Source organism: Sinohyriopsis cumingii, chromosome 10 (genome assembly GCF_028554795.1).
Source record: "Sinohyriopsis cumingii isolate HCF-2022 chromosome 10, ASM2855479v2, whole genome shotgun sequence".
Lineage (NCBI taxonomy): Eukaryota > Metazoa > Mollusca > Bivalvia > Unionida > Unionidae > Sinohyriopsis > Sinohyriopsis cumingii.
In genome coordinates, this window is record NC_142970.1 from 53,979,608 (window position 1) to 54,003,546 (window position 23,939).

Consider the following 23,939-nt stretch of genomic DNA (forward strand, 5'->3'; position numbering starts at 1 on the left):
TAATGTTTGATAGTGTTACTGCATTATCACATTTAACAGATGGATGCTATATACAGTTAACATTATATAATTTATATTTATTACAAGGAAAGTTTCTCTTTCTCATAAGTTCTAATTGTAGGTTATATGATGGTAAATAATGCTAAAATAATAGATACACATCTCAAGGTCTTAATGAAGAGTAAACTATAGCATGAGTGACCGTACAATGCAGTATAATCAACAGATTCTTACCGGGTATGCTCAATATAATACAACAAGAAAGAAAGATTCTTGGCCTATATTGCAGATAATAACGCCAATTTCAATAAGACTAGGACTACATTAGTATCAGATGGCTTCCACTACTTTGAAACATACATGATGAAAGCCACGATGGAATGTCACAGGTAACCATCTTACGCACAAATCTGATACATACATAATACAGTATCCGCAATGCTTTATTGAGTCTAATATGGGCAAGGCTTTCGCGAATAGACATTTTAGGATACCGAAGCATGCCGAGTTAAAATGTGCTACAAGTTTCAAAACGTATGACATTAAAAGCGAAAATTAAATTCAAAACAGATAAATGATAACAAGAATAAAACTTGTTAATCTCAAAAGCAATTTGTCTGTTTAAATATCGAAATATTTGAACAAATAGTAAAGCAAATACAAGTAAATAAAAAAGTCTTAACAAATACCATGTTGTGCCATATGCTTGTATGATAACGTAATCTACAGTTAATTAGATCACATGTAATGGATATTATTCAGCTGTCATGAATATGGATTATCGTTCATAATTTGTAACTTTAAATATTTATGCTAGTACTTGCTTAATTAGTTTGTTTATATACCTCAGGAGCCAATAATGACTAACCTGGATTTAATATGAATCGTGGTAAATACACATTGTCATGTGGACCATAAGGTAGAATTGAGGTTGCGAAGGACTTTCATATTATCCATAGACTTGGAATCTCTTAGGGAACATCTATATCTTTCCCATCAATAACCCTTTATATATATCTAACCACATTGACTATTCAGTAAAAGTCTTAACTGTTCATTCCACCATATAATTACAGAAGCAGAAAAAGAACGTAAGCATTTCGAAATCAGTGCCATCTTTTTTAAACACCTAGACCCGATATAGCTCTTGATTGTTGTCACTTCAATAACCCATCAACGAATTCTATCATGTACACAGTTAAAACACAATAAATCGCTTACACATAACGTGGGCATACGTCCTAGTAATCAAACCATTTATTGATATTCGTTCGTTGATCCTGAAATAAGTTCCTCACTAAAAATACAAGGAATGCTTCTTTTCGATAACATAATCTTTTCACACAGAAATATGCGATTTGGTGAGAGAATTCTGACAATAATGTCGTCTCAAGATAAAATTGCATTCAATCTAGAACGTAATGAAGAGCTTTTAGCGGCGTTTTCCATTGGTGATCTTGATTGATATTCTCTGCAACATATATGAAAGAGCACTAGGTATCGAAATACGATTGTGTTACGTGAAATCAAAACAATATTCAAAATCTAAATGTACACCCGAAATCAGCTACATAAAATCAAACCCTGCTTCATGGCATCGATTTATATGACGTAGCGTTTGTACTTCTGAGTAATAATTACAGGGATTTAAATTATTACCCAGTTGTAAATACTACATCACAACAGGATGAATATCTATGTCATAACATCATAGGTATGAGAAAATAATTCCCCAAACTAATTACTGTCGGACATGATAAAAACTGTATAATAGGAATCTATATAATATTCACATCCAATAAGAACAACTTTCTAAGGATCGAATCTTATTAATCACACATGTTCGTATTATCTGGTTTTCATTTTGTAAGAAATGTCAAGCTATCACAACCACTCGATATCATATACTTAAGAAATACGAATAAAACAGAATAATAATTACCGTGACTGTAAAAAGAATATAAAACAACAACATCGTTTATATACACATATTTTTATTTCATTGACATATACTATAAGATAAGAAGTTAAAATTTGCAATAACTAATGTGGTATAATACCTGCAACGAATGACTGCATACCTGGAACGAAGATGCTAAGAACACGAAAGGTATGCATATGCAGCTATGACTGAATCTGTTTTAACGCAGCTGTTTACATAACTTGTGCCAAATTCCACCCAAAATCATATAGTGAAAGGACCCATTCTTTGCTAGCAACACCTTTTCTAAGAATACAGGTACGGGTGAGTCAGGCGACCTGATTTACAGCTCAGACTATTTCTTCTTTTATTAGATAATATCTGTATTAGCCTGAAGGTACAAAAGGCCATCGAAACATAACTGGTCTAGTTTTCATTGAGACTACTTGGAGATTTATATCCATTACCTATGTAAGAAGAGAGAGAGAGAGAGAGAGAGAGAGAGAGTCAGCTAACGCACCTTATCTACGTTACATTGTGTTATCTATCCTTACTTGCCATGAAGAACAGAAGAAAGACTGGGAGAGTTAGCTGACGTATCGTTATGGGTATTTATCACTTTTGTGTCATTCTAACTGGTCTGATATGTTTTACACTGGCTACTGGATATTCCAACTATATAACTTTAAATATGTATATACTGTTTCTAGTAAAATCACCACCTCTTACGCCTCTTAAAGGAAACATAAGCTTTTCATTAGGGTCGTAGATATAGAAGATGGAAAGTTTTCTTGCAAGGATCAACAAACAACATAAATAACTGTCGGATAAAAACAACGTGACGAAAGTGGGAATACACAAAAAGGGAAACTGCCTGAGAGAAAGCAAAAGGCGGAAGAAGAAAATAAAACCATTCCCACATCTCTGTTCACGTCGACTAGAAATATGTCGGCGGTAGAACTTAAGACCTCATTTTAAGAGGCGTGCCAACATATATGTGGCGAAAATGCAAAATGGTACTTGTTCACCTCTGTAAATATCAGCGAAAGAGTCAGTGAAACGTTGGCCAACGCAGAGAGGCGTGCCACCATATATGTGGCGAAAATGCAAAATGGTACTTGTTCACCTCTGTAAATATCAGCGAAAGAATCAGTGAAACGTTGGCCAACGCAGAGAGGTTAAATAACTCAAGAAAAGAAGACATCGTTTTTTTTTTTTAAATGTAGGTGGTCGATCAGGTTATTAAAGTCGAGAAAGAGGGAGTAGAAAAGGCTACTAGATCTTTAGTAACAAAATGAAGATACAGCGATAGGTAGAGGCACCTTTCCACTGTTGCAACAGTGACAATAACAACAACATTCGCAAAGATAGAAGAAATCATTCATTCTCGAAAACAACGATTACCATGTTTACGCAAGTGGGTTGAACTCTAGACTTGTTTTTTCTGTATAAAAATGAAACACTGCAATGTGTGTTAAGACTTGCCAATGATGTAGAGCAAATCTCAAAGTGGAGAGGTTGTCACATATAGTACAACCCCTTAAGATCCATGACAATAAATAATAGCAAAAAAAAATTATATAAATATCGATACTGCCTTATTTGCGTTTATAGTTTAGTTTGTCTTTTAACACGGTTAACTCAGTGCGTGCTTAAGAACTGCGCGAATGTTATTCGCGGACGTATGATAACAAAGGTGTGAATTATATGTAAGCCAGTATAATCTACATCTCTACCAGGTATATATATATATATATATATATATATATATATATATATATATATATATATATATATATATATATATATATATATATATATGTGTGTGTGTGTGTGTGTGTGTGTGTGTGTACAATGTACATTAACAGTCCTAATTGAGGAATATTGAACACCAAATGTTTTGAACTTTACCACCAATACTGATAATGAATTTAAATGTTTACGTTTTAGTCTAGCAAAGAATTTAATGGTGAGTTTTATCAATCTTGTTGAATTTCGTTTTTATTCTGTTACTTAGATTAATGCCTTGTATTGCATGCTACATATGTATATATGCTTCAATTTTAAATTCGCTTTATGGAAGCGTATTCTTTTAAATAAGCTTCTAATGAGTATGTTGGACCTTGCAGAAACCAATGTTCCTACGCACTCCCCTTGTCAAAGATGTTGCCACAGTTAACTAAACAAAACTAAACAACGTTTAATCTTTTTTCACAATAGTTGTTATAGCTTGTAGTGCTAATGCTTCGATGAATAGGTTATGAGAAAGTCGATATGTATCAGGAGCAGATTGGACCCAACCGTCTGAATAACTTAGCCAACCAGAAAAGAGAAAAGGTCGTATATAACTAGATTATAGCTGATGCGCCTATGAGTATCTCACAAGACGCCATCTAATCTCGGAGTTAGCAATGGAAGAAGGCGCATTTGTTTTTGTCGTTATTCTCTTGGTTTATGTTCTGTCCGGTACGTCTTTCCGGTTGTTCCTTTTAAGAAATTAATATATTTTTTTACCGATATTGAAAAGTTTGTTGGTAATGCTAGGGTCAATATCCACCATAACTGAAGCCAATAAGATCAAACTTTCATAGCCATTCAAATGTTTAGTTGAGTAGGTTTATGTTCTGTATGGTATGACTAACTATTAGCCTTTCAGTCATGTGTTGATTGCCGTATTACAACTCAGTGATGATACGTTAGATAGGATTCGAAACTGTTACTGTCAAAGGGATGTTTGCAATAATTTGCCATGTTTTCGTCGATATGACCAAATTAATTCCTTCAAAGCATTTAAAGTGCTTCGTCATAATCTAATGTCCTTAGTCTGCATCTTATCTTGTTATCTGATTACTTATCCAAAGCGGGTTGAATAACTTTACTTTTTACCTACCAACTTTAAGTTAAATCTGAGTTAAGCATAATTTGCACAATATGTTCTTTTTTCATTTTCTTATTCATAATGTCGCATGATTTGGAATTACAAGAAATGGACACCATTCTGCTTGACATTTGACATCTTTCGCCTGAATTTGAAAACTGTATGTTTTGAGGAATTTGTTTAAAATAACACTTTAAAATGCAACATTAACCACCAACGATATCACCAGTATCATCATCATTTAGACATTGTTGAACCAGTTGATATTATGTATCCAATGCTTATGAAATGTGTCACGTACGTTATGATATGAAATGCTAATTTATATTTTTCAAGCTGTATTATAATCTTTGAGACATTAACAGTTTAAGTAAGGTAAGGTTTACAACAATGATACAATGGACAGACATACTTTACCAGCTTGAAATAAATTACTATACAGAAGGAAAACAAAGAAATATGATACTTATGTCTACCAGATGCGTCTCAAAATGAGGTAAACCTATCTCAGGGAGTACCGTTAATTAATATACCGTCATCACAACTGTGAGCTAAAGCAAGTGCTTAAAGATCGTCTGGTAACGGGTTATCCACTAAATGTGTTTGTTATGCCAACGCACATAATTTCGGTGGTTTCACATATTTGTCCAGAGTCCAGTAAATTTATATCATTTACTGAGTCGCCATTACTTTCAATTGCAATTGCTATCGTAATACAATGTAATGAAATACGCTTTAATACGTTTGATAATGAAACAAAATATTAATAATAGTAACAATACTAATATCCTTGTCATAACTTCATGGAACTGTATTGTGTTAATATGAGGGGGACATCCATGCCTAAAATACGACTCTTAGAATGTTTATTTATTTGTATGTGAACAAATTGGAAGTAGCTGACGGCATAATACTTTAACTATCTGGTTCATTTATTCGGTCATTTTTATTTTTGGATATAGTATTATCAATGAACGTATTTTATCTCTGTGTTGCCAGCATATACGGATGCAGAGACCATCTGGGTGAAAGATGTGACCAAAAGACTCAAAAATGACAAAAGAATACACATTGATGTTGACCTCCCTGATCACTTGACCTTTCGTCTCAGTCGAGGTTCAGATGCTTTTACATTAAATTTGGAAATGAACCATGACATTGATCCAAACACGGACATGTATTTTGTACGAAAAGAGAGCAACGGTCGATTGCGCATCGTAAAGTCCCGAAATTTGCCAAAGGAGGTAATATTAACTCCAACTTCTTGTAGTAATCACTGTCTTCTTAACAATATGTGTACTTATACTATAAAACACTTGCTCAGGTTCCTAAACACACATAATAAAGATTACTGTCGCACTTGTGTAAGTTAAATCTCCTGCTCCACTATTAAAATATTTGGCGGATACAACAAACAAAGGTAGATAAAGTATGTCAGATGATACTATGATATATTGTGTAATTGTACATCAATGTCTAAGACATATTTCTTATAAACATTTCAACAAAAGTAGAAACATATAAAAACTTACAAATATGTCAAATAAAGTGCTTGAATCAATAGCTGGAATTACACGAATACTTTTACAAGATATATAATAAAACGATAGCTAATTAAATGACTATTTACTTTCTTTAATGTCAATAACTAGAGAAACATAGTTGAATGAAACTATCATAAATTAATATGTAGGCTCGCCTCAGCATCTAAATGATAATCAATCCAATACTTTGGTAATAACATAATTGCTTATGAACCACATTATACATATTAATATTTTCTTTTGGAAGACGCTAAGTTAAATATTTATATACTGCCTACTTATTTAAATATATACATACCGAAAAACATACATAACTGCATCCATTCTAACTTTTCACTTTACATTTTCACGTATTTATTTGAATAGAATGTGGCTTACTACCAGGACATGACTAATGGGGCATCAATGACTGTTAGATGTGTCAAACGATCAACTGAACCATGTGACCGAGTCATCGTAAGTATTTTATAACACTGCATTCTACAAAACCGAGTCAAGGACCTGCGGTCACGCATAGAGGTAGGAATTATTTGTTGCCAAACATGTCATGTATCTCAAACGCATATATTATTTTTAGTGTCGGGGATGTGGGCGACGATTGTGGAAATTGGGTATGAAATTGTATATGGCGTAGATAACGAAATATTATATAAAATGGATATTAACTGATCCACCATTCATAACTAATGAACTTCATTTTCATTTGAGGATTTCATACATTCTGTGCGGTTGCACTTTCTATTTATGACTAAACTGTATGAGTCTCGATATAGCCATGTTTATTAATTGGACTTCTTGTTTCCAACAGCATTAGTATACCAAACATATTTGAAATTAATTGTAAACTGATTCAATGGGTAAATATGGGCGGAGGAAACTCATGATGACTAATCGTATTGATTATATGCACACACGTATACGCTCTTTTCCACCTTACCTTAGACCGGACACATGCGAATCGGAGACAGTAGTTACGAGCTTCGACCAGCGGAGGATGACGTCACATCAAGAAACGTGTTCGAAGTTCCAGGTCTTCTTGGCAAGCGATATATTTTACAGAATACTGCGAATATTAGAAAGAAAAGTTCAGTCGTGAATGAAGGTTTGCAACATTTGATATATATGTAGCATACACGGTCCTGAAATATGATCATTTTTTGCTTTATTGTATACCCCCAAAAATATAATTCCTTTCTGAACAAAACTATAATTAATTCGATAAACGAAATGTGACACGTAGATATCACCTATTATTTCATGCTTGCCACAATATTTCATTTGTTGCACAATGATTAGCATATGTCCTTGCATAATTCAAGTTCTAATTGTTTTTGTATCTTGTTTTATATTGAAATCGAGATCTGGAGAACTTGCGTAAATAATATAATGATTAAAGAGCACTAGAAATACCTTCCTTTCAATCCTATTATATGTTGTTTAAGGTGGCAACTGAAGACATTGGCAACATGCAAGGAAAGAAAATTAAATTACGTCATTACCTTTCATGTTGTAAAGAAAATATTATCTTGCAGATGCAGCAATCGTTGATGAGACAAAGGTAGAACAAGAGAGCACAGCTCGTTTCCGACGTTTACATAGACAACGAATTATGTTTCCATCCCGAACTATAACTGGTTTAGACGACTGAGGTGCAATGTCTGATGACAATGATGATGATAGAGACGACGGAGAAGGTACGTGAATATTGCATACAGAGATGATAACATTAATAACGTATATGAGAGGTTAAGAAATTCCGAATGATAGAGATACATTTAGTACTGCTATATTAAACGCATGAATTGTTAATTGCATGCCTTCTTAAAATATTCACTTGTATGGAAATATGCCATCTTTTACACGGAACGTATTATCTATGCATAAAGTTTATATATTATATATAAATATAATGAATTATATTTGCAGAGAAGATTCGTTGGCTAAAGAAAAAGTATTATGTAAACCTCGCCGTTCTGGTAGATTCAAGCGAATGGGACGTGTGAGTGATTTTATTGCACATATATCTATCTATCTATCTATCTATCTATCTATCTATCTATCTATCTATCTATCTATCTATCTATGTACCTACCTACCTACCTATCTATCTATCTATCTATCTATCTATCTATCTATCTATCTATCTATCTATCTACCTGTCTATCTATCTCTCTATCTGTGTGCGAGTGCGTGTATGTATGTGTATTATTGTACATATCAACCCACATCTACGTCTATTTATTTGTATACCTTCCTACATGCCTATTTACCGCCCCCACTATTACTTAAATATATATCCATCTTGATATCCCACCGAGGCCTGCAAAACATGATTTATCACTATGTTTATCCATTCTTGGAAGAATAAGATATTTTAAAATCGACTAATTCATGTTTAGGTCTCTTTGGTCTAACACATAAGCGTAAACATGCATACTGCACGAATGCAAGAATATATTTATAAAAGATTCATCTATATTTGCAGACATGCATCCACTGTACGATCGACAAGCATACTGAAGCATAAGGAAAAGGTGAAACAAAAGATAAGAGAATATTATTCACATATTCACAGACACATTAATATTGTTTCAATCAAAATAAAACATTTGTTAACTAAATACAATTATAATGTGGAATTGACCAATCTGTCATCCAACATAACCTGTAAAATCACATTTTAATCGCATAAACAGGTTTTCTACTGGATTTAGAGTTATTCGAATGCATCGAGCTAGGTATAACTTATTCAGAAAATTGTCCCTAATGTAGTATATTTTAATTATAGTGATTTTTCTTAACCTTCCATATGTAACGTGGACTCCTCTGTCAGTAAGAGCATGTGTAAGACTGGTAAATATAATTTTATTTCTTACAAAACGACAATGAAAATACGAAGTAGACCTGCATATACGACTCACGTCTATGAAGTGATGATTCCAGTCATGTCCAGTTTAGTGATGTTTAATAGTTCCTTCAAAAATAAAAACATTACATTTGATGAAAAAATGTAAAAAGTAGCCTTATTTTTACGTTCTGATCTTGAAAGCGGCCATATTCCGTTATATCTTATCGATGTCATATTATACTTGCAATTTCTGAATAGAATTAAGAGAAACAAATCACTGTTTGCAGATTTGCACATTTCCGTGTTGATTTTATGAATCAAGCACATCGCGAAATATATTATTTGCATTTTGTCATAGGTGAACATTCTGTACAAAGGAATAATTGATTCCAGCACATCGATCAGGGTCAGACTCAATGCATTCATAATTTTTCAGGTAAGACATTTATCAGCTGGAGATCCATTTACTTCCTTGAGTCATTTGTTATAACGCATAAGTTCTTTTTAAAATAATTATCAAATACGTCTGAGCCAAGATCATGATACCAAACTTAATGTTTCATTTGATCAACAGAAAGTAGCATCGACTTTTAAAATGGCATGTTCAGAATGACAAAATCTGAAAACACTATCACTTGTTCTGCACCCTCCATATCAAGGTATGATAAATGTTTATGTGAATCAAATCTAAATACTTCTGCGCACAGTACCATGCACCTTGAAACATAGACTATTAGGTTATTCAAAAAGGATGGAGACTTAAATTGACGCTTTAATGTGATAATATATATATATATATATATATATATATATATATATATATATATATATATATATATATATATGATATTGTTTCCTTCACTAGAACGATGTTTAAAAGCATTTGCCATGCACAATATTAAAGATCACACAGTATGTCTTCGTTGAATGTAAAGGTAAAAACGGGCTTATTTTTGTCTTAATGTCTTTCGAAGAGAAAACTTGCAATTCCGGATTAAACTCTTCTTGTATGATTCTGAAAAATAAATCATTCAATTTAGCACACTGTATGCTATTTTCAAACGTTTTTAACTATTTATATTGCCTGTGGAACTAAAACATTATCTTGCTCTATTTTAAAATGATATAATGGCATTGGATCTTGTCTTATAATGAAAAAAGACGCACAGCGTTAGTGGACTCTTAAGTGTAAACGTAGACCATACTGTGCGAATATAGCAATAACCGTCTAACCTAATACCATCATTATGTGTATTCACCTAATTGACAACCTTTCTTATTTGTGAATAAATGCTAACCCTCCGATATTTTTTTAAAAGACTGAGACGTGTTTAAGTAGTCAAAACATGTCCTACAATCCTTGTTGTCTCTACCTTTATCTAGACAAACTATGTCAAAAATATGGAGTTCTGAGCTTAAGTTAATGCAACATCTAATCTCCACGAAAACGAAGACCCATCCAAGCTTTGCAATACATTATCTAAACAAAATACTGTACACTTTATGTCGTGAGACTCGTGTTTATTCAATATTAAATTAGGAAATGAGTAAAAATACATTATCGTTTCTGTTTCTCTGTTTATTAGAGGGTTCAAGATTACTAATTTATTTTCATTTGTTTCATGTTTGGTTGAAGCACACCGTCCTCTTTCCACATGATCGTTCTATAGTGACACGAATTAATGGAACTACACGTATTGCACTTTATCCATATCACGACGATCTCTCTAACTGGGACAAGACATACGGCGTAAACGTTCAACCTCCATTCAACCATGCAATGCTATTTACGCAGTAAGTGCATGCACACAGGTATAACCCTAACGATGAGGATATAATAAGTTGGGCGCAATATATCAAATATGTGGAATAAATACTTTTGAATAGCGTGGACGAATGAAAAGCATATATGCATTTCCTTATTTTACACTAAGCTTAATCAATTTTGGCAAAGGCGGATCCCGCAGTATACGACAGAAACTTTTGACTCTGAAAGGTCAACTACTTTTGATACATAAGATGAAGTTTTTCTAATTACGTTGCTTCAAACGTTGCTAAACGTGTGCATGACTTTCACTCATAATACATAATTCTAAAAATTGTTTTTTTAAAAAAAGTTTTAAAGTAGGAAACAGGCATCGCTAGCAGATCAAGGACTCGGTGAATCAGGGGATAATATTTAATATCAGGAAGCGGAGTTTCCCGAAGGGGTAATCCACTTGTTAAACAAAAATAATTATAATACAAATGTTTAAGCGCACATCCGACACAGCATTTGACATGGAAGTACCTGTCCTTAAAGATGAGTATGTGCGTAATTAACAATGGCATTCATACTTGTACAGCATAGGTATTATAGATTGTTAGAAATTGGTTTAATCTTTACAAACATTAGTGTGATATAGTGTCTAACTACTACAATATATATGTTCTCTTCATTACACCTGGAATACGATACAAAAAACTGTTTTTACATTTCAAGGTATCTCAAAGGCTCATTGCCACAAACTTCTTCGATTGTACTTTCTTTGGTATGCATTAATTACCTATCGACTAATATTGTGCTTTATACAATGTATGTGTAAGCATTAAACACTACTTAAAGTCTAAGGCCAATTAACTGCCAAACAGACAATTTCAGAATATGTATTTCATATAATGAATATGGTTGTCGTAAATTAATTCTAGCCATATAATGTTTTAGAAATTCTAAACATTGTAAACACTGAAAAAATTTTTTTAATAAATGTTTTCATTGGATTCACAAAGATTTGCATTTAAAAGACTCTTCGTCTTCGATGTCAGGCGTAATTGAAAACAAACCCTCCTTTGCAGTTCTTAAACCTGGAAACAGCGATTGTCCACAACGTCAATTATTACACTATATATACATATATGTAGTTTTTGAATATCGTAATTGACGATGTGTGCATATGTTCCACTTTCTTTAAAATGCTCTGTCCGTCGGCAAATATGCAATCCTAGCTGGTCGCACGTAAGTATGTGTAGCGTGTTCTAAGATTTATGTATTTTTTGAGATCTACTCATAGAAAACATAAACATTTTACTAAAAATGTATTTCCTGATTTCATCAGCAGTTTCTCTTAAAGATACGTCATATACAACGTTATTTTTTCAAGCAGAATATGCAGCACGTTCGCAGTAGTTAATGTAACTAAGCGCTCATTTACGAAGATTGTTCTCTTGGTTCCAAGCGACATCAGTGATTCCTAATCTCAGTGGAATACTGTCAAAAGTCCAGACGTTCATAATATACACTTTCTACTCCATGACACTATTCTCTCTCACGTGTATCTGGCTTTTTGATGTCTATTTTGCATTTAATGTTTTTGCTAACACAACACAGATGTTTGTTGTTTCCTTCTTTTCAGTATCTTTGTCGTCCACTATCTGGAAGATTCATTTTGCTCATGTTACATTTGATTCTAAAAATCTCAGGCGTTTTGTAATGTTTTATAGCACAAAAAAATTATTAGACACAATTGCTCTTTGGAGATCATAGCATCGCTTGTGTAAACTGGGTCATACCTATTTACAAAAGGAAGAAGTCTTCACTCTCTGCGTCAAATCATAGTGTCCCAGTCTAAATCAAAACTCTGTTCAAATCTCACATATATTTTTGTATCAGTTGTAAATAGCACATGCTTGATAGGTACACTTTGTCTTTGATAATCCACTAGTTGCTTAAAAGTTACTTAAAAAGGAATATCGGCAAGCTTGTGTGAGTGCACATATTTCTGATTTATTCTTAGAAGTATTTGCGCCATTCCTCTTAAAATAGCATCTAATGTTTATGAGGCGAATTCTGCTAAACGAAATGCTTGTTTGCTATTTTACGCTTAGCAGAATAGGTCAGTTTTAGAGGAATGTCGTCCAACACATATTTCAACACAGAGATCATATAAAAATTAACAACAATATGATTTTCAAAATATCAAAGGGGGACAAATCGTTGTTGATAATTCTTCTCTAGCAATTAATCAATAAAGCACTACATGTCTTTGTCGGTCTTTATTTCTGTATTCCTGATCTTGTTTCTATCTCGCTATCTCTACTTTAAAAGAAAAACTAATACCATTGTTCCTTGTCCGGAATCAATGACTGTTTTATTCTCTTTTTTGTGTACAGAAACACACAAACGTTTGTCGAGCTTGCTTCGTATAGGAATTCTTAAACATAAATAGTTATGTTCCTTTTTAGACTTTTCGAAACTTTCTTTTATGGTAATCTAATATATTCCAGTTTATTCCTATCTATCTAACCAAAGTTTAGCTAAGAGTTATATTGACTTGACTGTAAATCATGATGAAAGTGTTTTATAATACTCTCGAAAAACCATATTCTACAAGTTCATACAAATACTTTTTGTATTTTCAGCCATGACTTGTATAGAAATTCAATTGCAGACAATAGAGTTTATGGTAAGAGCACACTTATAATGAAACACATGCTATCTCTTTGACGCTCTTTATCTTCCATTTATAACAATTTGTTAACGATACCCATTCTTAAAAGATCTAGCAGATGTCAGTAGGATACATTTTTATTTAAGCACATGTCCGATTAAAACCACGATACAATTCAAGTTATGACCAGCTTGTTTGGGAATGAACACTTGCAGAGAATGTCATACATGCCATCAGTGTAGACCTTAAATACTGACAGAATTTCCTTCTCCACAATGCACTATTCTACTGATTTTGCTTATGTCCGTAGTATATGATGACTTAATGTTACATTAGCCCTCCTTAGGGCTATCATTTAGAAATCAAATATATCATTATACTGAACTCGCTTTCAAATGCACATATTTCATTCACGTGCATAAAATAACTAATGTCTATTGTAAACAAACAATGGACGCAGACTCCATCACTTTTTAACTTTAAAACAAAGTATGTACACGCTAGTAATAGGCGCTTTTCGTTGTGGTTATTTAAATTTGTTTCTGAACGAAGTAAAGCAGATGTTTCGTGGATGGGCCCATAGCAGCTGCTTTGGCAGATTCCGTGTTAGATTTTTTTAATACAATGATTCAGATTTTGGCTAGCTATACGAAAGACACAATAAATGGTCCTTACAAATAACATACAAGTGACAAAGCATATACTGTCTTCGTTAGATGGTAATAAGAACGACAAAAATATACTTAACAGTTTTACAATCTGAATGCCCTCAAAAATATACTTTCTTAGTTCTGCAAATCCGATTTACATGAGCCATGTCATAAGTTCTGAATGTTGATAACACATTTCGAAATTGTACTGTAATTTCGACTATAAGTGCAATTACACCGTCCTTACTACACTCAAAATGAAATAAGCATTCAATTCCATTGCGTCTTTTTGCTAGTTGCTATTAAAATACTTCATATGTTTCCACACATTATGATTTCAAACATTTAATGACAGAAACAGAAACATATTTGCAGATGTCAACTCGCTCCTCCCTCGCTTCTTCAATCGGATGTATTTCATGTGGAAATGTCACATATAAATCCAGTCCATAATCACGAAATTTCGTAGAATCGAAAAAATACCAAAATCTACTCATTCCAGATCAAATGGAAAAGTTGTTGGAATGCACATTCATCCAGACTATGACACTCACTTTCAAGTTTACCTAGAAACGCCATTTGCTTTCGAAAGTTATGTCGAGCGCGCGACTAAGTTTCCAAAAACTCGTTCATATTTTCCCATACTAATGATGTGACCTATAAATACTATCACGCTTCCAAAGATGAATGCAGTAATGCCTTTAGTATTCACGTGTTATTGTTATTATTTATACAAGTTTCGCATATTCAGTACGCATATATAACATTAAAAATCACATTCCTCTAGAGACAACATTTTCAGGGCTAACATATTAAGTCTCATATGACAGGTGTCACTTTTGCTTATGCTTTGATTACATTATTCTATCTATACTTCATGTGAATATGACCGAGATATGTGACACATAGTAAAATCTCACTGCGTAAGAAATCCTTGGTGATGGACAAAATATATTATACATGGGGAAGGTGGTCTTCTTACTAGAGCGATTTTACTAATAGGGTCATACAAATAGTGACTCCTAACGTCTGTTCTTTTTCATGATAAATCGTCTTGAGCGGCTGGTGTTACAGTCGGTGTGGTCATTGCAATTTTACTGTACCCGATCATTCATGTGAGGGCTGACTTTAAACTGAATGAAATCACGCCATATGTTACTCAGTATCTCTACGTATATGATCATGCCGTCAATGGTTGCTTGATGATACCAAAAGACGCCATGTTCTTGACGTGTTGCAGCTCTCATTGAGTTTTCATTTCATACCGGTTAAATTGCATCAATAGGTCAAGCATGTTTTATGATAGATGTTTTTAAAAACCTGACTACCTTTTAAATGCGATGACCATTTTCTCATGTTAAGTTAGTATTACAACCTTTCAACCAACTTATTTTAACAGTCCTCAGAGGATATCGATTTATTAAAGGACTGATTTACAAAGTGTTCACTTTGTGCACGTATCTATATGCCCTATACCTTTCCTAACAAACGTATGCGCCACGAGAACATGGTAAAATATCAATTACATAGCGTATATTGTCAACGTCAGACAGAATATTTAGCTTCTGTAGCATGAATACAGGAACAAGCTTCTTGAAACATAAATCGGATTTTCGGATTGGATTCAATTTACTTTAGAGAATCTTCTTTTCTTGGGAGATGGGGTAAGCACGTGACATTGCAACATTATATACTATCGAATAATGGCTAACATCAAACTTTGGCTATAAGCCCTTAATATCACTATATATTCTACATTCCTTTGCTTTTTTATTATTGTCATATCCATTGGTCATTGCACATGTGGAAAGCTGTTTGTATCATATTTCAGAATATTATTTATCTCTCTCCTTTTTGTTACAGTGTCTTGCCTTGCGCCATATTTATTGCAAGGAAACATATTACAATTATACTTTAATACATGCATATCGTTTTTGCTGTAAACGATATTATTACTATATGATGTGGACTCGTTGCAACGACCCATATTTCTTACGTGTATGCAGATAATCGCAATAAATACTTTAATTTATAATGTGCTATTCTTGATCACATTATGCTTATTGATGGCTTTGTAAATTATGCAAAACACAGTAATACTGATAATTGCTTAAAAACGCATAATGTAGCCAACATTTGACAGCCTTATACAGAATTGGATATATTGTTTGGATATAATTTGATTTCTCATTTAGAAGGCACATGTTACCAGTTTGTAGGATTATCCTGACAGATGTTGAAGCTAACGTAATGAATCATTTAGAGTTTTGTTGTTTGGTTAAATCCAGATGTATGCCACACACTTGGAAACACGACTGTAGCTATTGACATGACGTATAGTCATTTTGTAAAGTAGTAGACCTCTTAATATTGACATAATATTGTGCTATTCGCTTTGCCTCATAGCAACTTATATACTCTTCGTCACATGTTATGGGATGAACACTACAAATAGTGATATTTTATTGAGAATACTAAAATAGGTTCTAATACATTAATCGTTGATCTTGGCATTGGTTTCAAAATCAATATATGTTCTATTCCTGTTACACCGCAGCTGATAAATTCTTTAATGTTAACATTTAATGTGTAATTAATTTATATTGTTTTCTTCTCTATTTACCTTCAGGTCTTTCCTGGCAGGCCGGGATATGCTATACGGGTAATAGAACTTCACTTGTACAGACATTGGATTATGAGCATACAATGAGGACAGCAGCTCACGAACTTGGACACAAGTAAGTCAGCTGCAATTGTCATATTAGTCATCCACAGTTACGTTCAGTCGCTTAGAATATCCATTGCCACGTGTCGGATTAAAGGCAACTGCTAGTGGACTCCCCTCCAAGGTTGGTGATTTCTACATCATTTTCGCTTTCCAAATATTAAGCGACAAATCAGTGTATCTTGCCAAGAATCAGGTGCACAGATAATTCGAACAATGTATACTTAAAAAAAGGTTATGTGAAATATTGAACTGAGGGAGATGCTAAGCAGATTTCTTCTTGAGAATATTTTTCAACACTTCTTCTTTCCCATCTAGAAAAGATAATGCTTACTAACACAGAACTTTGAAATAAATCATGAAATGTTGTTAAGTTTTGTATATGTTGACGTAATAAAAAACATTAAATTGTATGTGGTATATATTACAAGCCAGATAACTTACCTTCTAACGCATATAAGAAAGCGCTTGAACGTTCCTATGTATGTATGTATGTATGTATGTATGTATGTATGTATGTATATATATATATATATATATATATATATATATATATATATATATATATATATATATATATATATCGACCGAGACAAGGTAGTCCCATTCAAAGGGTAACTTTATTTGTCTCTTGAATATGCTTTGTCGAGGTAGTAGAGTGATGCAAATTGTAACAAAACTAATGGGATTTCCTAGTCTTGGTGCAAATTATAGCATTGATTATTCGTTTTGACGCAATGTTTTCCAAATAAATTAAGATAACCCCGCACTTTTGCCATTTAATTAACAGATTGAAACAACAGTATTATCCATGTGGTATTGTTATTGATTCTCAATGTAAATAAAGGTCATCAGGTAAGTAGAATCAAAGTATATATGTCCTTTGCAGAAAAGGAAAAGAAAACATGAAAAACGTTGATAACTAGAGATACTTGTGTAGTGAACAGATTTATATTCCAATATCCTTCAAACAATTACTTTTCTTCGTTCGTGGAAACGTGGCAACTGTTGTTACTACTAGTGCAATAAATGATAAACTACATGCAATTCTTCCTGTTCAATATGATATGGACTGATGAATGAACCACTCTGATTGTTAAGTGCAAGGATTTTCATTTGCTTACTATTTTGATTCAACTTGCTGCTGTTTCCGGACGTTGCACAAAGTGAGGTAAAACGCAAGTCTCATATTACCCATTCCTAATTGTTGCGATCATTGATCTTGTGAGAATTTCGAGTTTTCTCTGTTATAATACCTTCTTCACGGCATCGCAAATTCACTCATATATGTAGCTCAGAAACTTATTAGGCCAGTGTTAACAAATGTAGCTAGCACAAATTTAATTCGCTTCACATACTTTATTTAAAAATATATAGGCACTTTTGACTACATTTAATAATGCGGACCTGATATAAATTAGTTTCTAGCATAATACCAAAAAGCCTGACTTTGTTTTGTGAATTTATGTATCTGGATCTCTCAAGACGTTTTTATTCTCTCTCTCTCTCTCTCTCTCTCTCTCTGGTGACCATCATAGGAAGATACGGGCGAAAACTCCTGAAAATCTGAGAGTTGCTTGTGTCATAAGACGATGTATCTTGACCTATGAGTTATGTTATAGTTAAGTCAAATTGTCCAAATGTGTTTGTTGCAGTGAGTGAGTGAGAGAGAGAGAGAGAGAGAGAGAGAGATAGAGAGAGTGAGTGAGAGAGAGAGAGAGAGAGATGGACAAACATACATACATACAGACAGACAGACATACAAACAGTGAGAGGGACATATAGACAGCGATATAGATAATTTTACGGCCAGTAGTAATGCTAAATATAGCATAATAATGCCTTAGATTAGCTGTAAATTTATTGAAATGTTGTAATCAACTGTTGCTGCCTCGTCATTCTACTTTGTTTCTATTACATAATATTTTCCATATACCAGTACGTGAATGCTTAAGCGTTCATTGTGTTGAAGAGGCTAACGTGTATGCAGAGCTCTATATTCTTCATAACACATCTTTCATGTTTAAATCATAATTGTGTCTTATATTAATTTAATCAATGATAATACAATTATAAAACTTAAACAGAAAACAATAAACTTAGTAACTTGCAAATGCGATTGTGAACAACAATAAAAGGCATATACCTATATTTGATAGCGGACATACAGGGATGTGAGGATTTAATTCACTCGGTTAAAACAGATTTCCTCGGAGCATGGCTAAACCCCACTCAAAGGGCAAATATGTGTATTGTATGTTATACAAATAACATATATTTATAGTAGATACGCCGTAAGAATGAAATAACACTCGCTGTATACATTTTTAATTAAAAGGAAACTGGGTAAGCCTTATTTTCTTTTAATGAATAATTTAATCATCTGGTGGTATAGGTATATCATTGGTACAGCGTACATATTATATATTATATTATATTATATTATATTATATTATATTATATTATATATATATATATATATATATATATATATATATATATATATATATATATATTTGTGTGTGTGTGTGTGTGTGTGTGTTTGAGTGTTTGTGTGTGTATAAGTTTCTTAGTCAGTAGTTGAATGGTCTAGCCATGATATATTTTGTATGTCAACAGTTGTTCTGACTGTTAATGTAGCACTGTACAAGATTTATAGCAATGCCTTTACTGCTTGTTTTGTTTGCAAGTCTCGGAGCATTTCACGACGGTGAGGGTGACGCAAGAGATTGTAATCCTGCTGATTTGTTTATTATGACTTCCAACGATGTGCGCAACAACCCATCCATGAATTACACGAGAAACCCGTATGTTTTCTCTGACTGTTCTGTGGAATCATTTAAGAAGACACTAAAACAAAAGTATGTATAATGTATATCGAGATATGCATTGCTATACATGTGCATTCGTTCTTATATCCCTTCTGTATGTTTGCAAGATAATAATACTAACCCACTTTGGGAGTAGGAGTAAGTTTGGATTAGCTTTAATTTCATTGCATTATCGAACTAAAAAATAGAACGATAGCATTGCATATTAAGAGGGAAGTGGTGCTAATGTCAGATAGACGGAATACCGGCTGGTGAAAACAAAACTACATATATAGGAGTCCATATTCACGTAAATTCAGCGGGCATGATAAACAAAATCAACAAAACTGCAGATGAAAGATTGTAATGCTGAAATTAGCTTTTTGAGGTAACCTTTACAAGCAGATATAAGTAACCACTTACCCAATCAGTATCACCGTCCTAATTGGGCAGATGAAACGCTATTATATTATATTGTAGTCGATATAATATCAAAATAATCGTTATGCTGTTTTATCATAGAGGTGTACAAATCAATAAAATATACTACTTTCATGCATTGGAAAATATCATTACAGCGTTAACATAAAATAAAATGATTACTGCCTGCCGCATGTTGTATATCAGCAAATATAGGTCATTCAACATGTTCAGTTTCATATGAACTAATGCTTTGAATTAAGGAATGTACGCAGTAAATGTATTAGACAATATAGTCATAGTGATATATGTTATACATCTGCATGTTAAATACTAGTAAGGATATGTTACATCAGTGTAATAGTTTAAAAGAGATACAAAGGTACAAATAGACCAAGAACATCGACTAGACCACATGCCTTACTGAATGGTTTTGTTTAAATCGAGATTCCAAGTGTAATCAATCGAGGCTGAAGTTGGGACGGCGTGAGAAACTTGGAGAGGTTGGTGGGTGGATAATGTGTATGCTAATAATAATAATAATACTAATAATAATAACAAGAAGCAGAAACATTATATATATATATATATATATATATATATATATGTGTGTGTGTGTGTGTGTGTGTGTGTGTGTGTGTGTGTGTGTGTGTGTGCTTTTATACATATATTTATTTATAATACTAGTCATTTGGCAAAAAACAGTCATTTTTCAAGTGTACTAGATCCAGTAAAGGAATGCATGATTCAGGGAGTGATTAATGCAATAACCCGAACACCAATATTCTAAATATGTTGATAGTCTAGGCGTGTTCGACTCCAACTTAATCAGCTTGATTGACATACACAACAAATATAGGTAAGACTATGTGCCATGACATTACTAAAGAGTACATCATTATTTATAATTTGTCACAAAATGTATGATATTTGGACTAGTTGTTTGCAATGGTGTACACTTAGTTGTATTGATCTACGAACGGATTAGCTATATCGCCGTCTTTTGTTTAATGGAAATTGCCGTAACCGTAAATTATCCCAGATATTCTTTTAGTCATATCTTTAACTGAGAGAGTGTCAAATGAGCAGATAAAATAATTGTTTCAATGAAACATGTTGGCTGTAAACAGATGATGATTTTTGGTTTAAATGTTCTAAGGCTGCGTATCTAGTACGGTGTCTTTTCTTTGCAATTAGTATTAAACCTGTGCAAGTATCATCAGGGAAAGAGGAGTGTTCAGCAACTGGACTTTTGTCTAGCTTCCTTGTTATCCACTTAGATCTGTTAAGATTGATTTTGCATCCTTTCTGTTTCCTCGATATAATGAATACCAACTATAATACATTTGATGAGATAATTCCATTGTCTGTTTTGCAGTTTCTATGTTTCGACAATGTTGATCAATTTTTCATTCGTTTCATGTTCGGAGAAAATTAAAATTCTGCGTATCCTCACTGGCTGGTTTTATGGGATATTCGCAATGCAATATTTTGGATGACACCTGGATTTGATAAGAATTTAGTGTATATAGTTTCGTTTTTAGTCGATGTCAATGTCGAGTTTGTTTCCTAAAGGTCAAATAAGTTAGTCCATAAAATCATACCTGAGTTTGAGACTTCTGACTTGAATGTTACTAAAGAGCAAAAGTTGTTTTCTTTTTTTATAGGAGTTCATTAATATCTTCGATCACATGAAGCCATTTTGTTTCTGCATCAGGGATGCTAAGATTTATTCATTTAGTCTACCCAGAAAATTGTAAGCAGAGCTGAGAGCCACTTTTATAGTCATTGCTCTTCACTTAATGTGCATGTAGTATTCTTTATTGAGGAAAACATTATTGAGTTCCTTAAGTTTTACTAGGACGTGGTTTGGTAGATTGTCAACAGTTCTTGTTTTCCATACTTGCTTACCAGTGTGTATTCTCTCTCTCTCTCTCTCTCTCTATATATATATATATATATATATATATATTAGAAAACGGAGATGAAAAGTCTAAGAAACAATCATAATGTACATATGGTGGCGAATGCGAATTTATTAGTTCCATATCTTTATCACAGTAGGATTTGACTATCTTCCCTTAGACGTATTAATGGATACTCGTAATGTGTTGTCCTTATATACATATATATATATATATATATATATATATATATATATATATATATATATATATATATATATATATATATATATATATATATATATATATATTGTGTCAGGTGTTTACGCTTTTACAGAAACAAACAAGAAAAAAGTGAAGACAACAAGATTTGTAAAATTTAACAAACAATTTATTTACCTAGAACAAAAAAACAAGGTACAAATGAGAAAAAGTACTTACCGATTTACTAATCAAATATAAAACTAATCCAAGAATTAAAAACAAAGACCTATTGTTAAAAAGAATTAAATGAATCTGGATTAGAATCCCAATGAATTCGAAAATAGAAGACCATGTTGTCCGTTGTAACCTGTGAAGTTCTGCAATGTCAACAGTCTCTTGTTGAATCACAGAAAATATTTTTCCAGTTTTTGAATTATGTTTGAAGTTTAATGAATGTCTCTGTTCAATAATTAATTTAGAGCACTAGTATCTCCAGGGAAATAAATCAATTTTCTTTGAAAGAATTTGAAGAAAATAAAATAATTAGCCCATACTGGACACACAATAAAACACCTTAAAGTCTCAAGTGTTAAGGCACTAATGAATATCCTTTCTCAAATCGTCAGTAATAAGGCTAACTACAACGCGAAACAGATTCCTGGATGAAGGGCAATAGTTCATCCTTCTGCGAAAACCAAAAATGTATGACAATAAACACATGTTATATGTCACCTACCTCAAATATGGCATTGCTTCCACATTATGGATCTTACTCTGGGAAAGAATACAAAAAATATACAAAGGTGTTTACTAAAACCCTTAATTTTTCTGAATCAAGGTCAGGAACTAGGTCATCATTTGATGCAAATTTATATTATTAGTATCTTACATTGAAAAATGAAAAAGAAAATCAGTCAAAACGGAACTCTTTTTCTGGGCAATATCAAATCAAGTAGTAATGTTACACTACAATAGCATGTACTAAAATAATATGAAAAAAACATTTAAAACTAACAAACAAATACATATTTTAATTGTTGATACTACGGTCTTACAACAATATAATGTCACTGTGACCAACATGATATCCAGTAATATCATGTCTTAAGAATGCCTTCTCTGGCCAGTGTATTAAATCATATATATTTAAATTAATTGTTATACATTGCATATTGCACCTTCAAGAGGTTAGGTAAATTGTGCAACCGAATATGTATGTATACAATTAGACGAGTGGACCTCATACTGTTGCTCTTGATATTACGTCTTACCTTTATGGGCTAATTGTTGTAATTATTGATTTACACACTAATTTGTACTGCTATGTGTGACCTTAGTATTGTTCAAAGCCGCTGACTTAAACCTTTAAAACATGGCTCGTTTACATATAAATAGGGTTACATTCATGAGATATGGTCTACAATAATGTTTACCTGTCTGGGTTAGTTGAGGATAATAGTTATTATGCCCTCGCTAACATGACACTGCTTTTATAGTTTATGTTTTCTTTTTCAAAAGCATTTCATTTCTCATGAAGACGTTTGGTCAAGTTAAATGGCTATAAATTACTATCCAGTACAAACCAAATGCTAAATTAATAAACAGGAA

At 32.8% G+C, this 23,939-nt stretch overlaps 2 protein-coding genes across 2 annotated transcripts; both read left to right on the top strand.

Annotated features, from left to right (window-relative positions):
- Nucleotides 1-5,324: 5,324 nt before the first annotated feature.
- LOC149790173 (uncharacterized) lies at nt 5,325-9,027 on the top strand. Its single transcript, XM_089973175.1, has 5 exons — nt 5,325-6,043; nt 6,710-7,445; nt 7,876-8,037; nt 8,270-8,342; nt 8,829-9,027. The coding sequence occupies exons 3-5, from the start codon at nt 7,998-8,000 to the stop codon at nt 9,025-9,027; spliced, it is 312 nt and encodes a 103-aa protein (XP_089829301.1). The 5' UTR covers nt 5,325-6,043; nt 6,710-7,445; nt 7,876-7,997.
- A 492-nt stretch (nt 9,028-9,519) lies between these two features.
- Nucleotides 9,520-19,864, top strand: LOC149790174 (snake venom metalloproteinase rhomb-I-like). Its single transcript, XM_089973176.1, has 5 exons — nt 9,520-9,627; nt 10,828-10,985; nt 13,590-13,633; nt 16,898-17,006; nt 19,684-19,864. The coding sequence occupies exons 2-5, from the start codon at nt 10,972-10,974 to the stop codon at nt 19,862-19,864; spliced, it is 348 nt and encodes a 115-aa protein (XP_089829302.1). The 5' UTR covers nt 9,520-9,627; nt 10,828-10,971.
- Nucleotides 19,865-23,939: the final 4,075 nt, after the last annotated feature.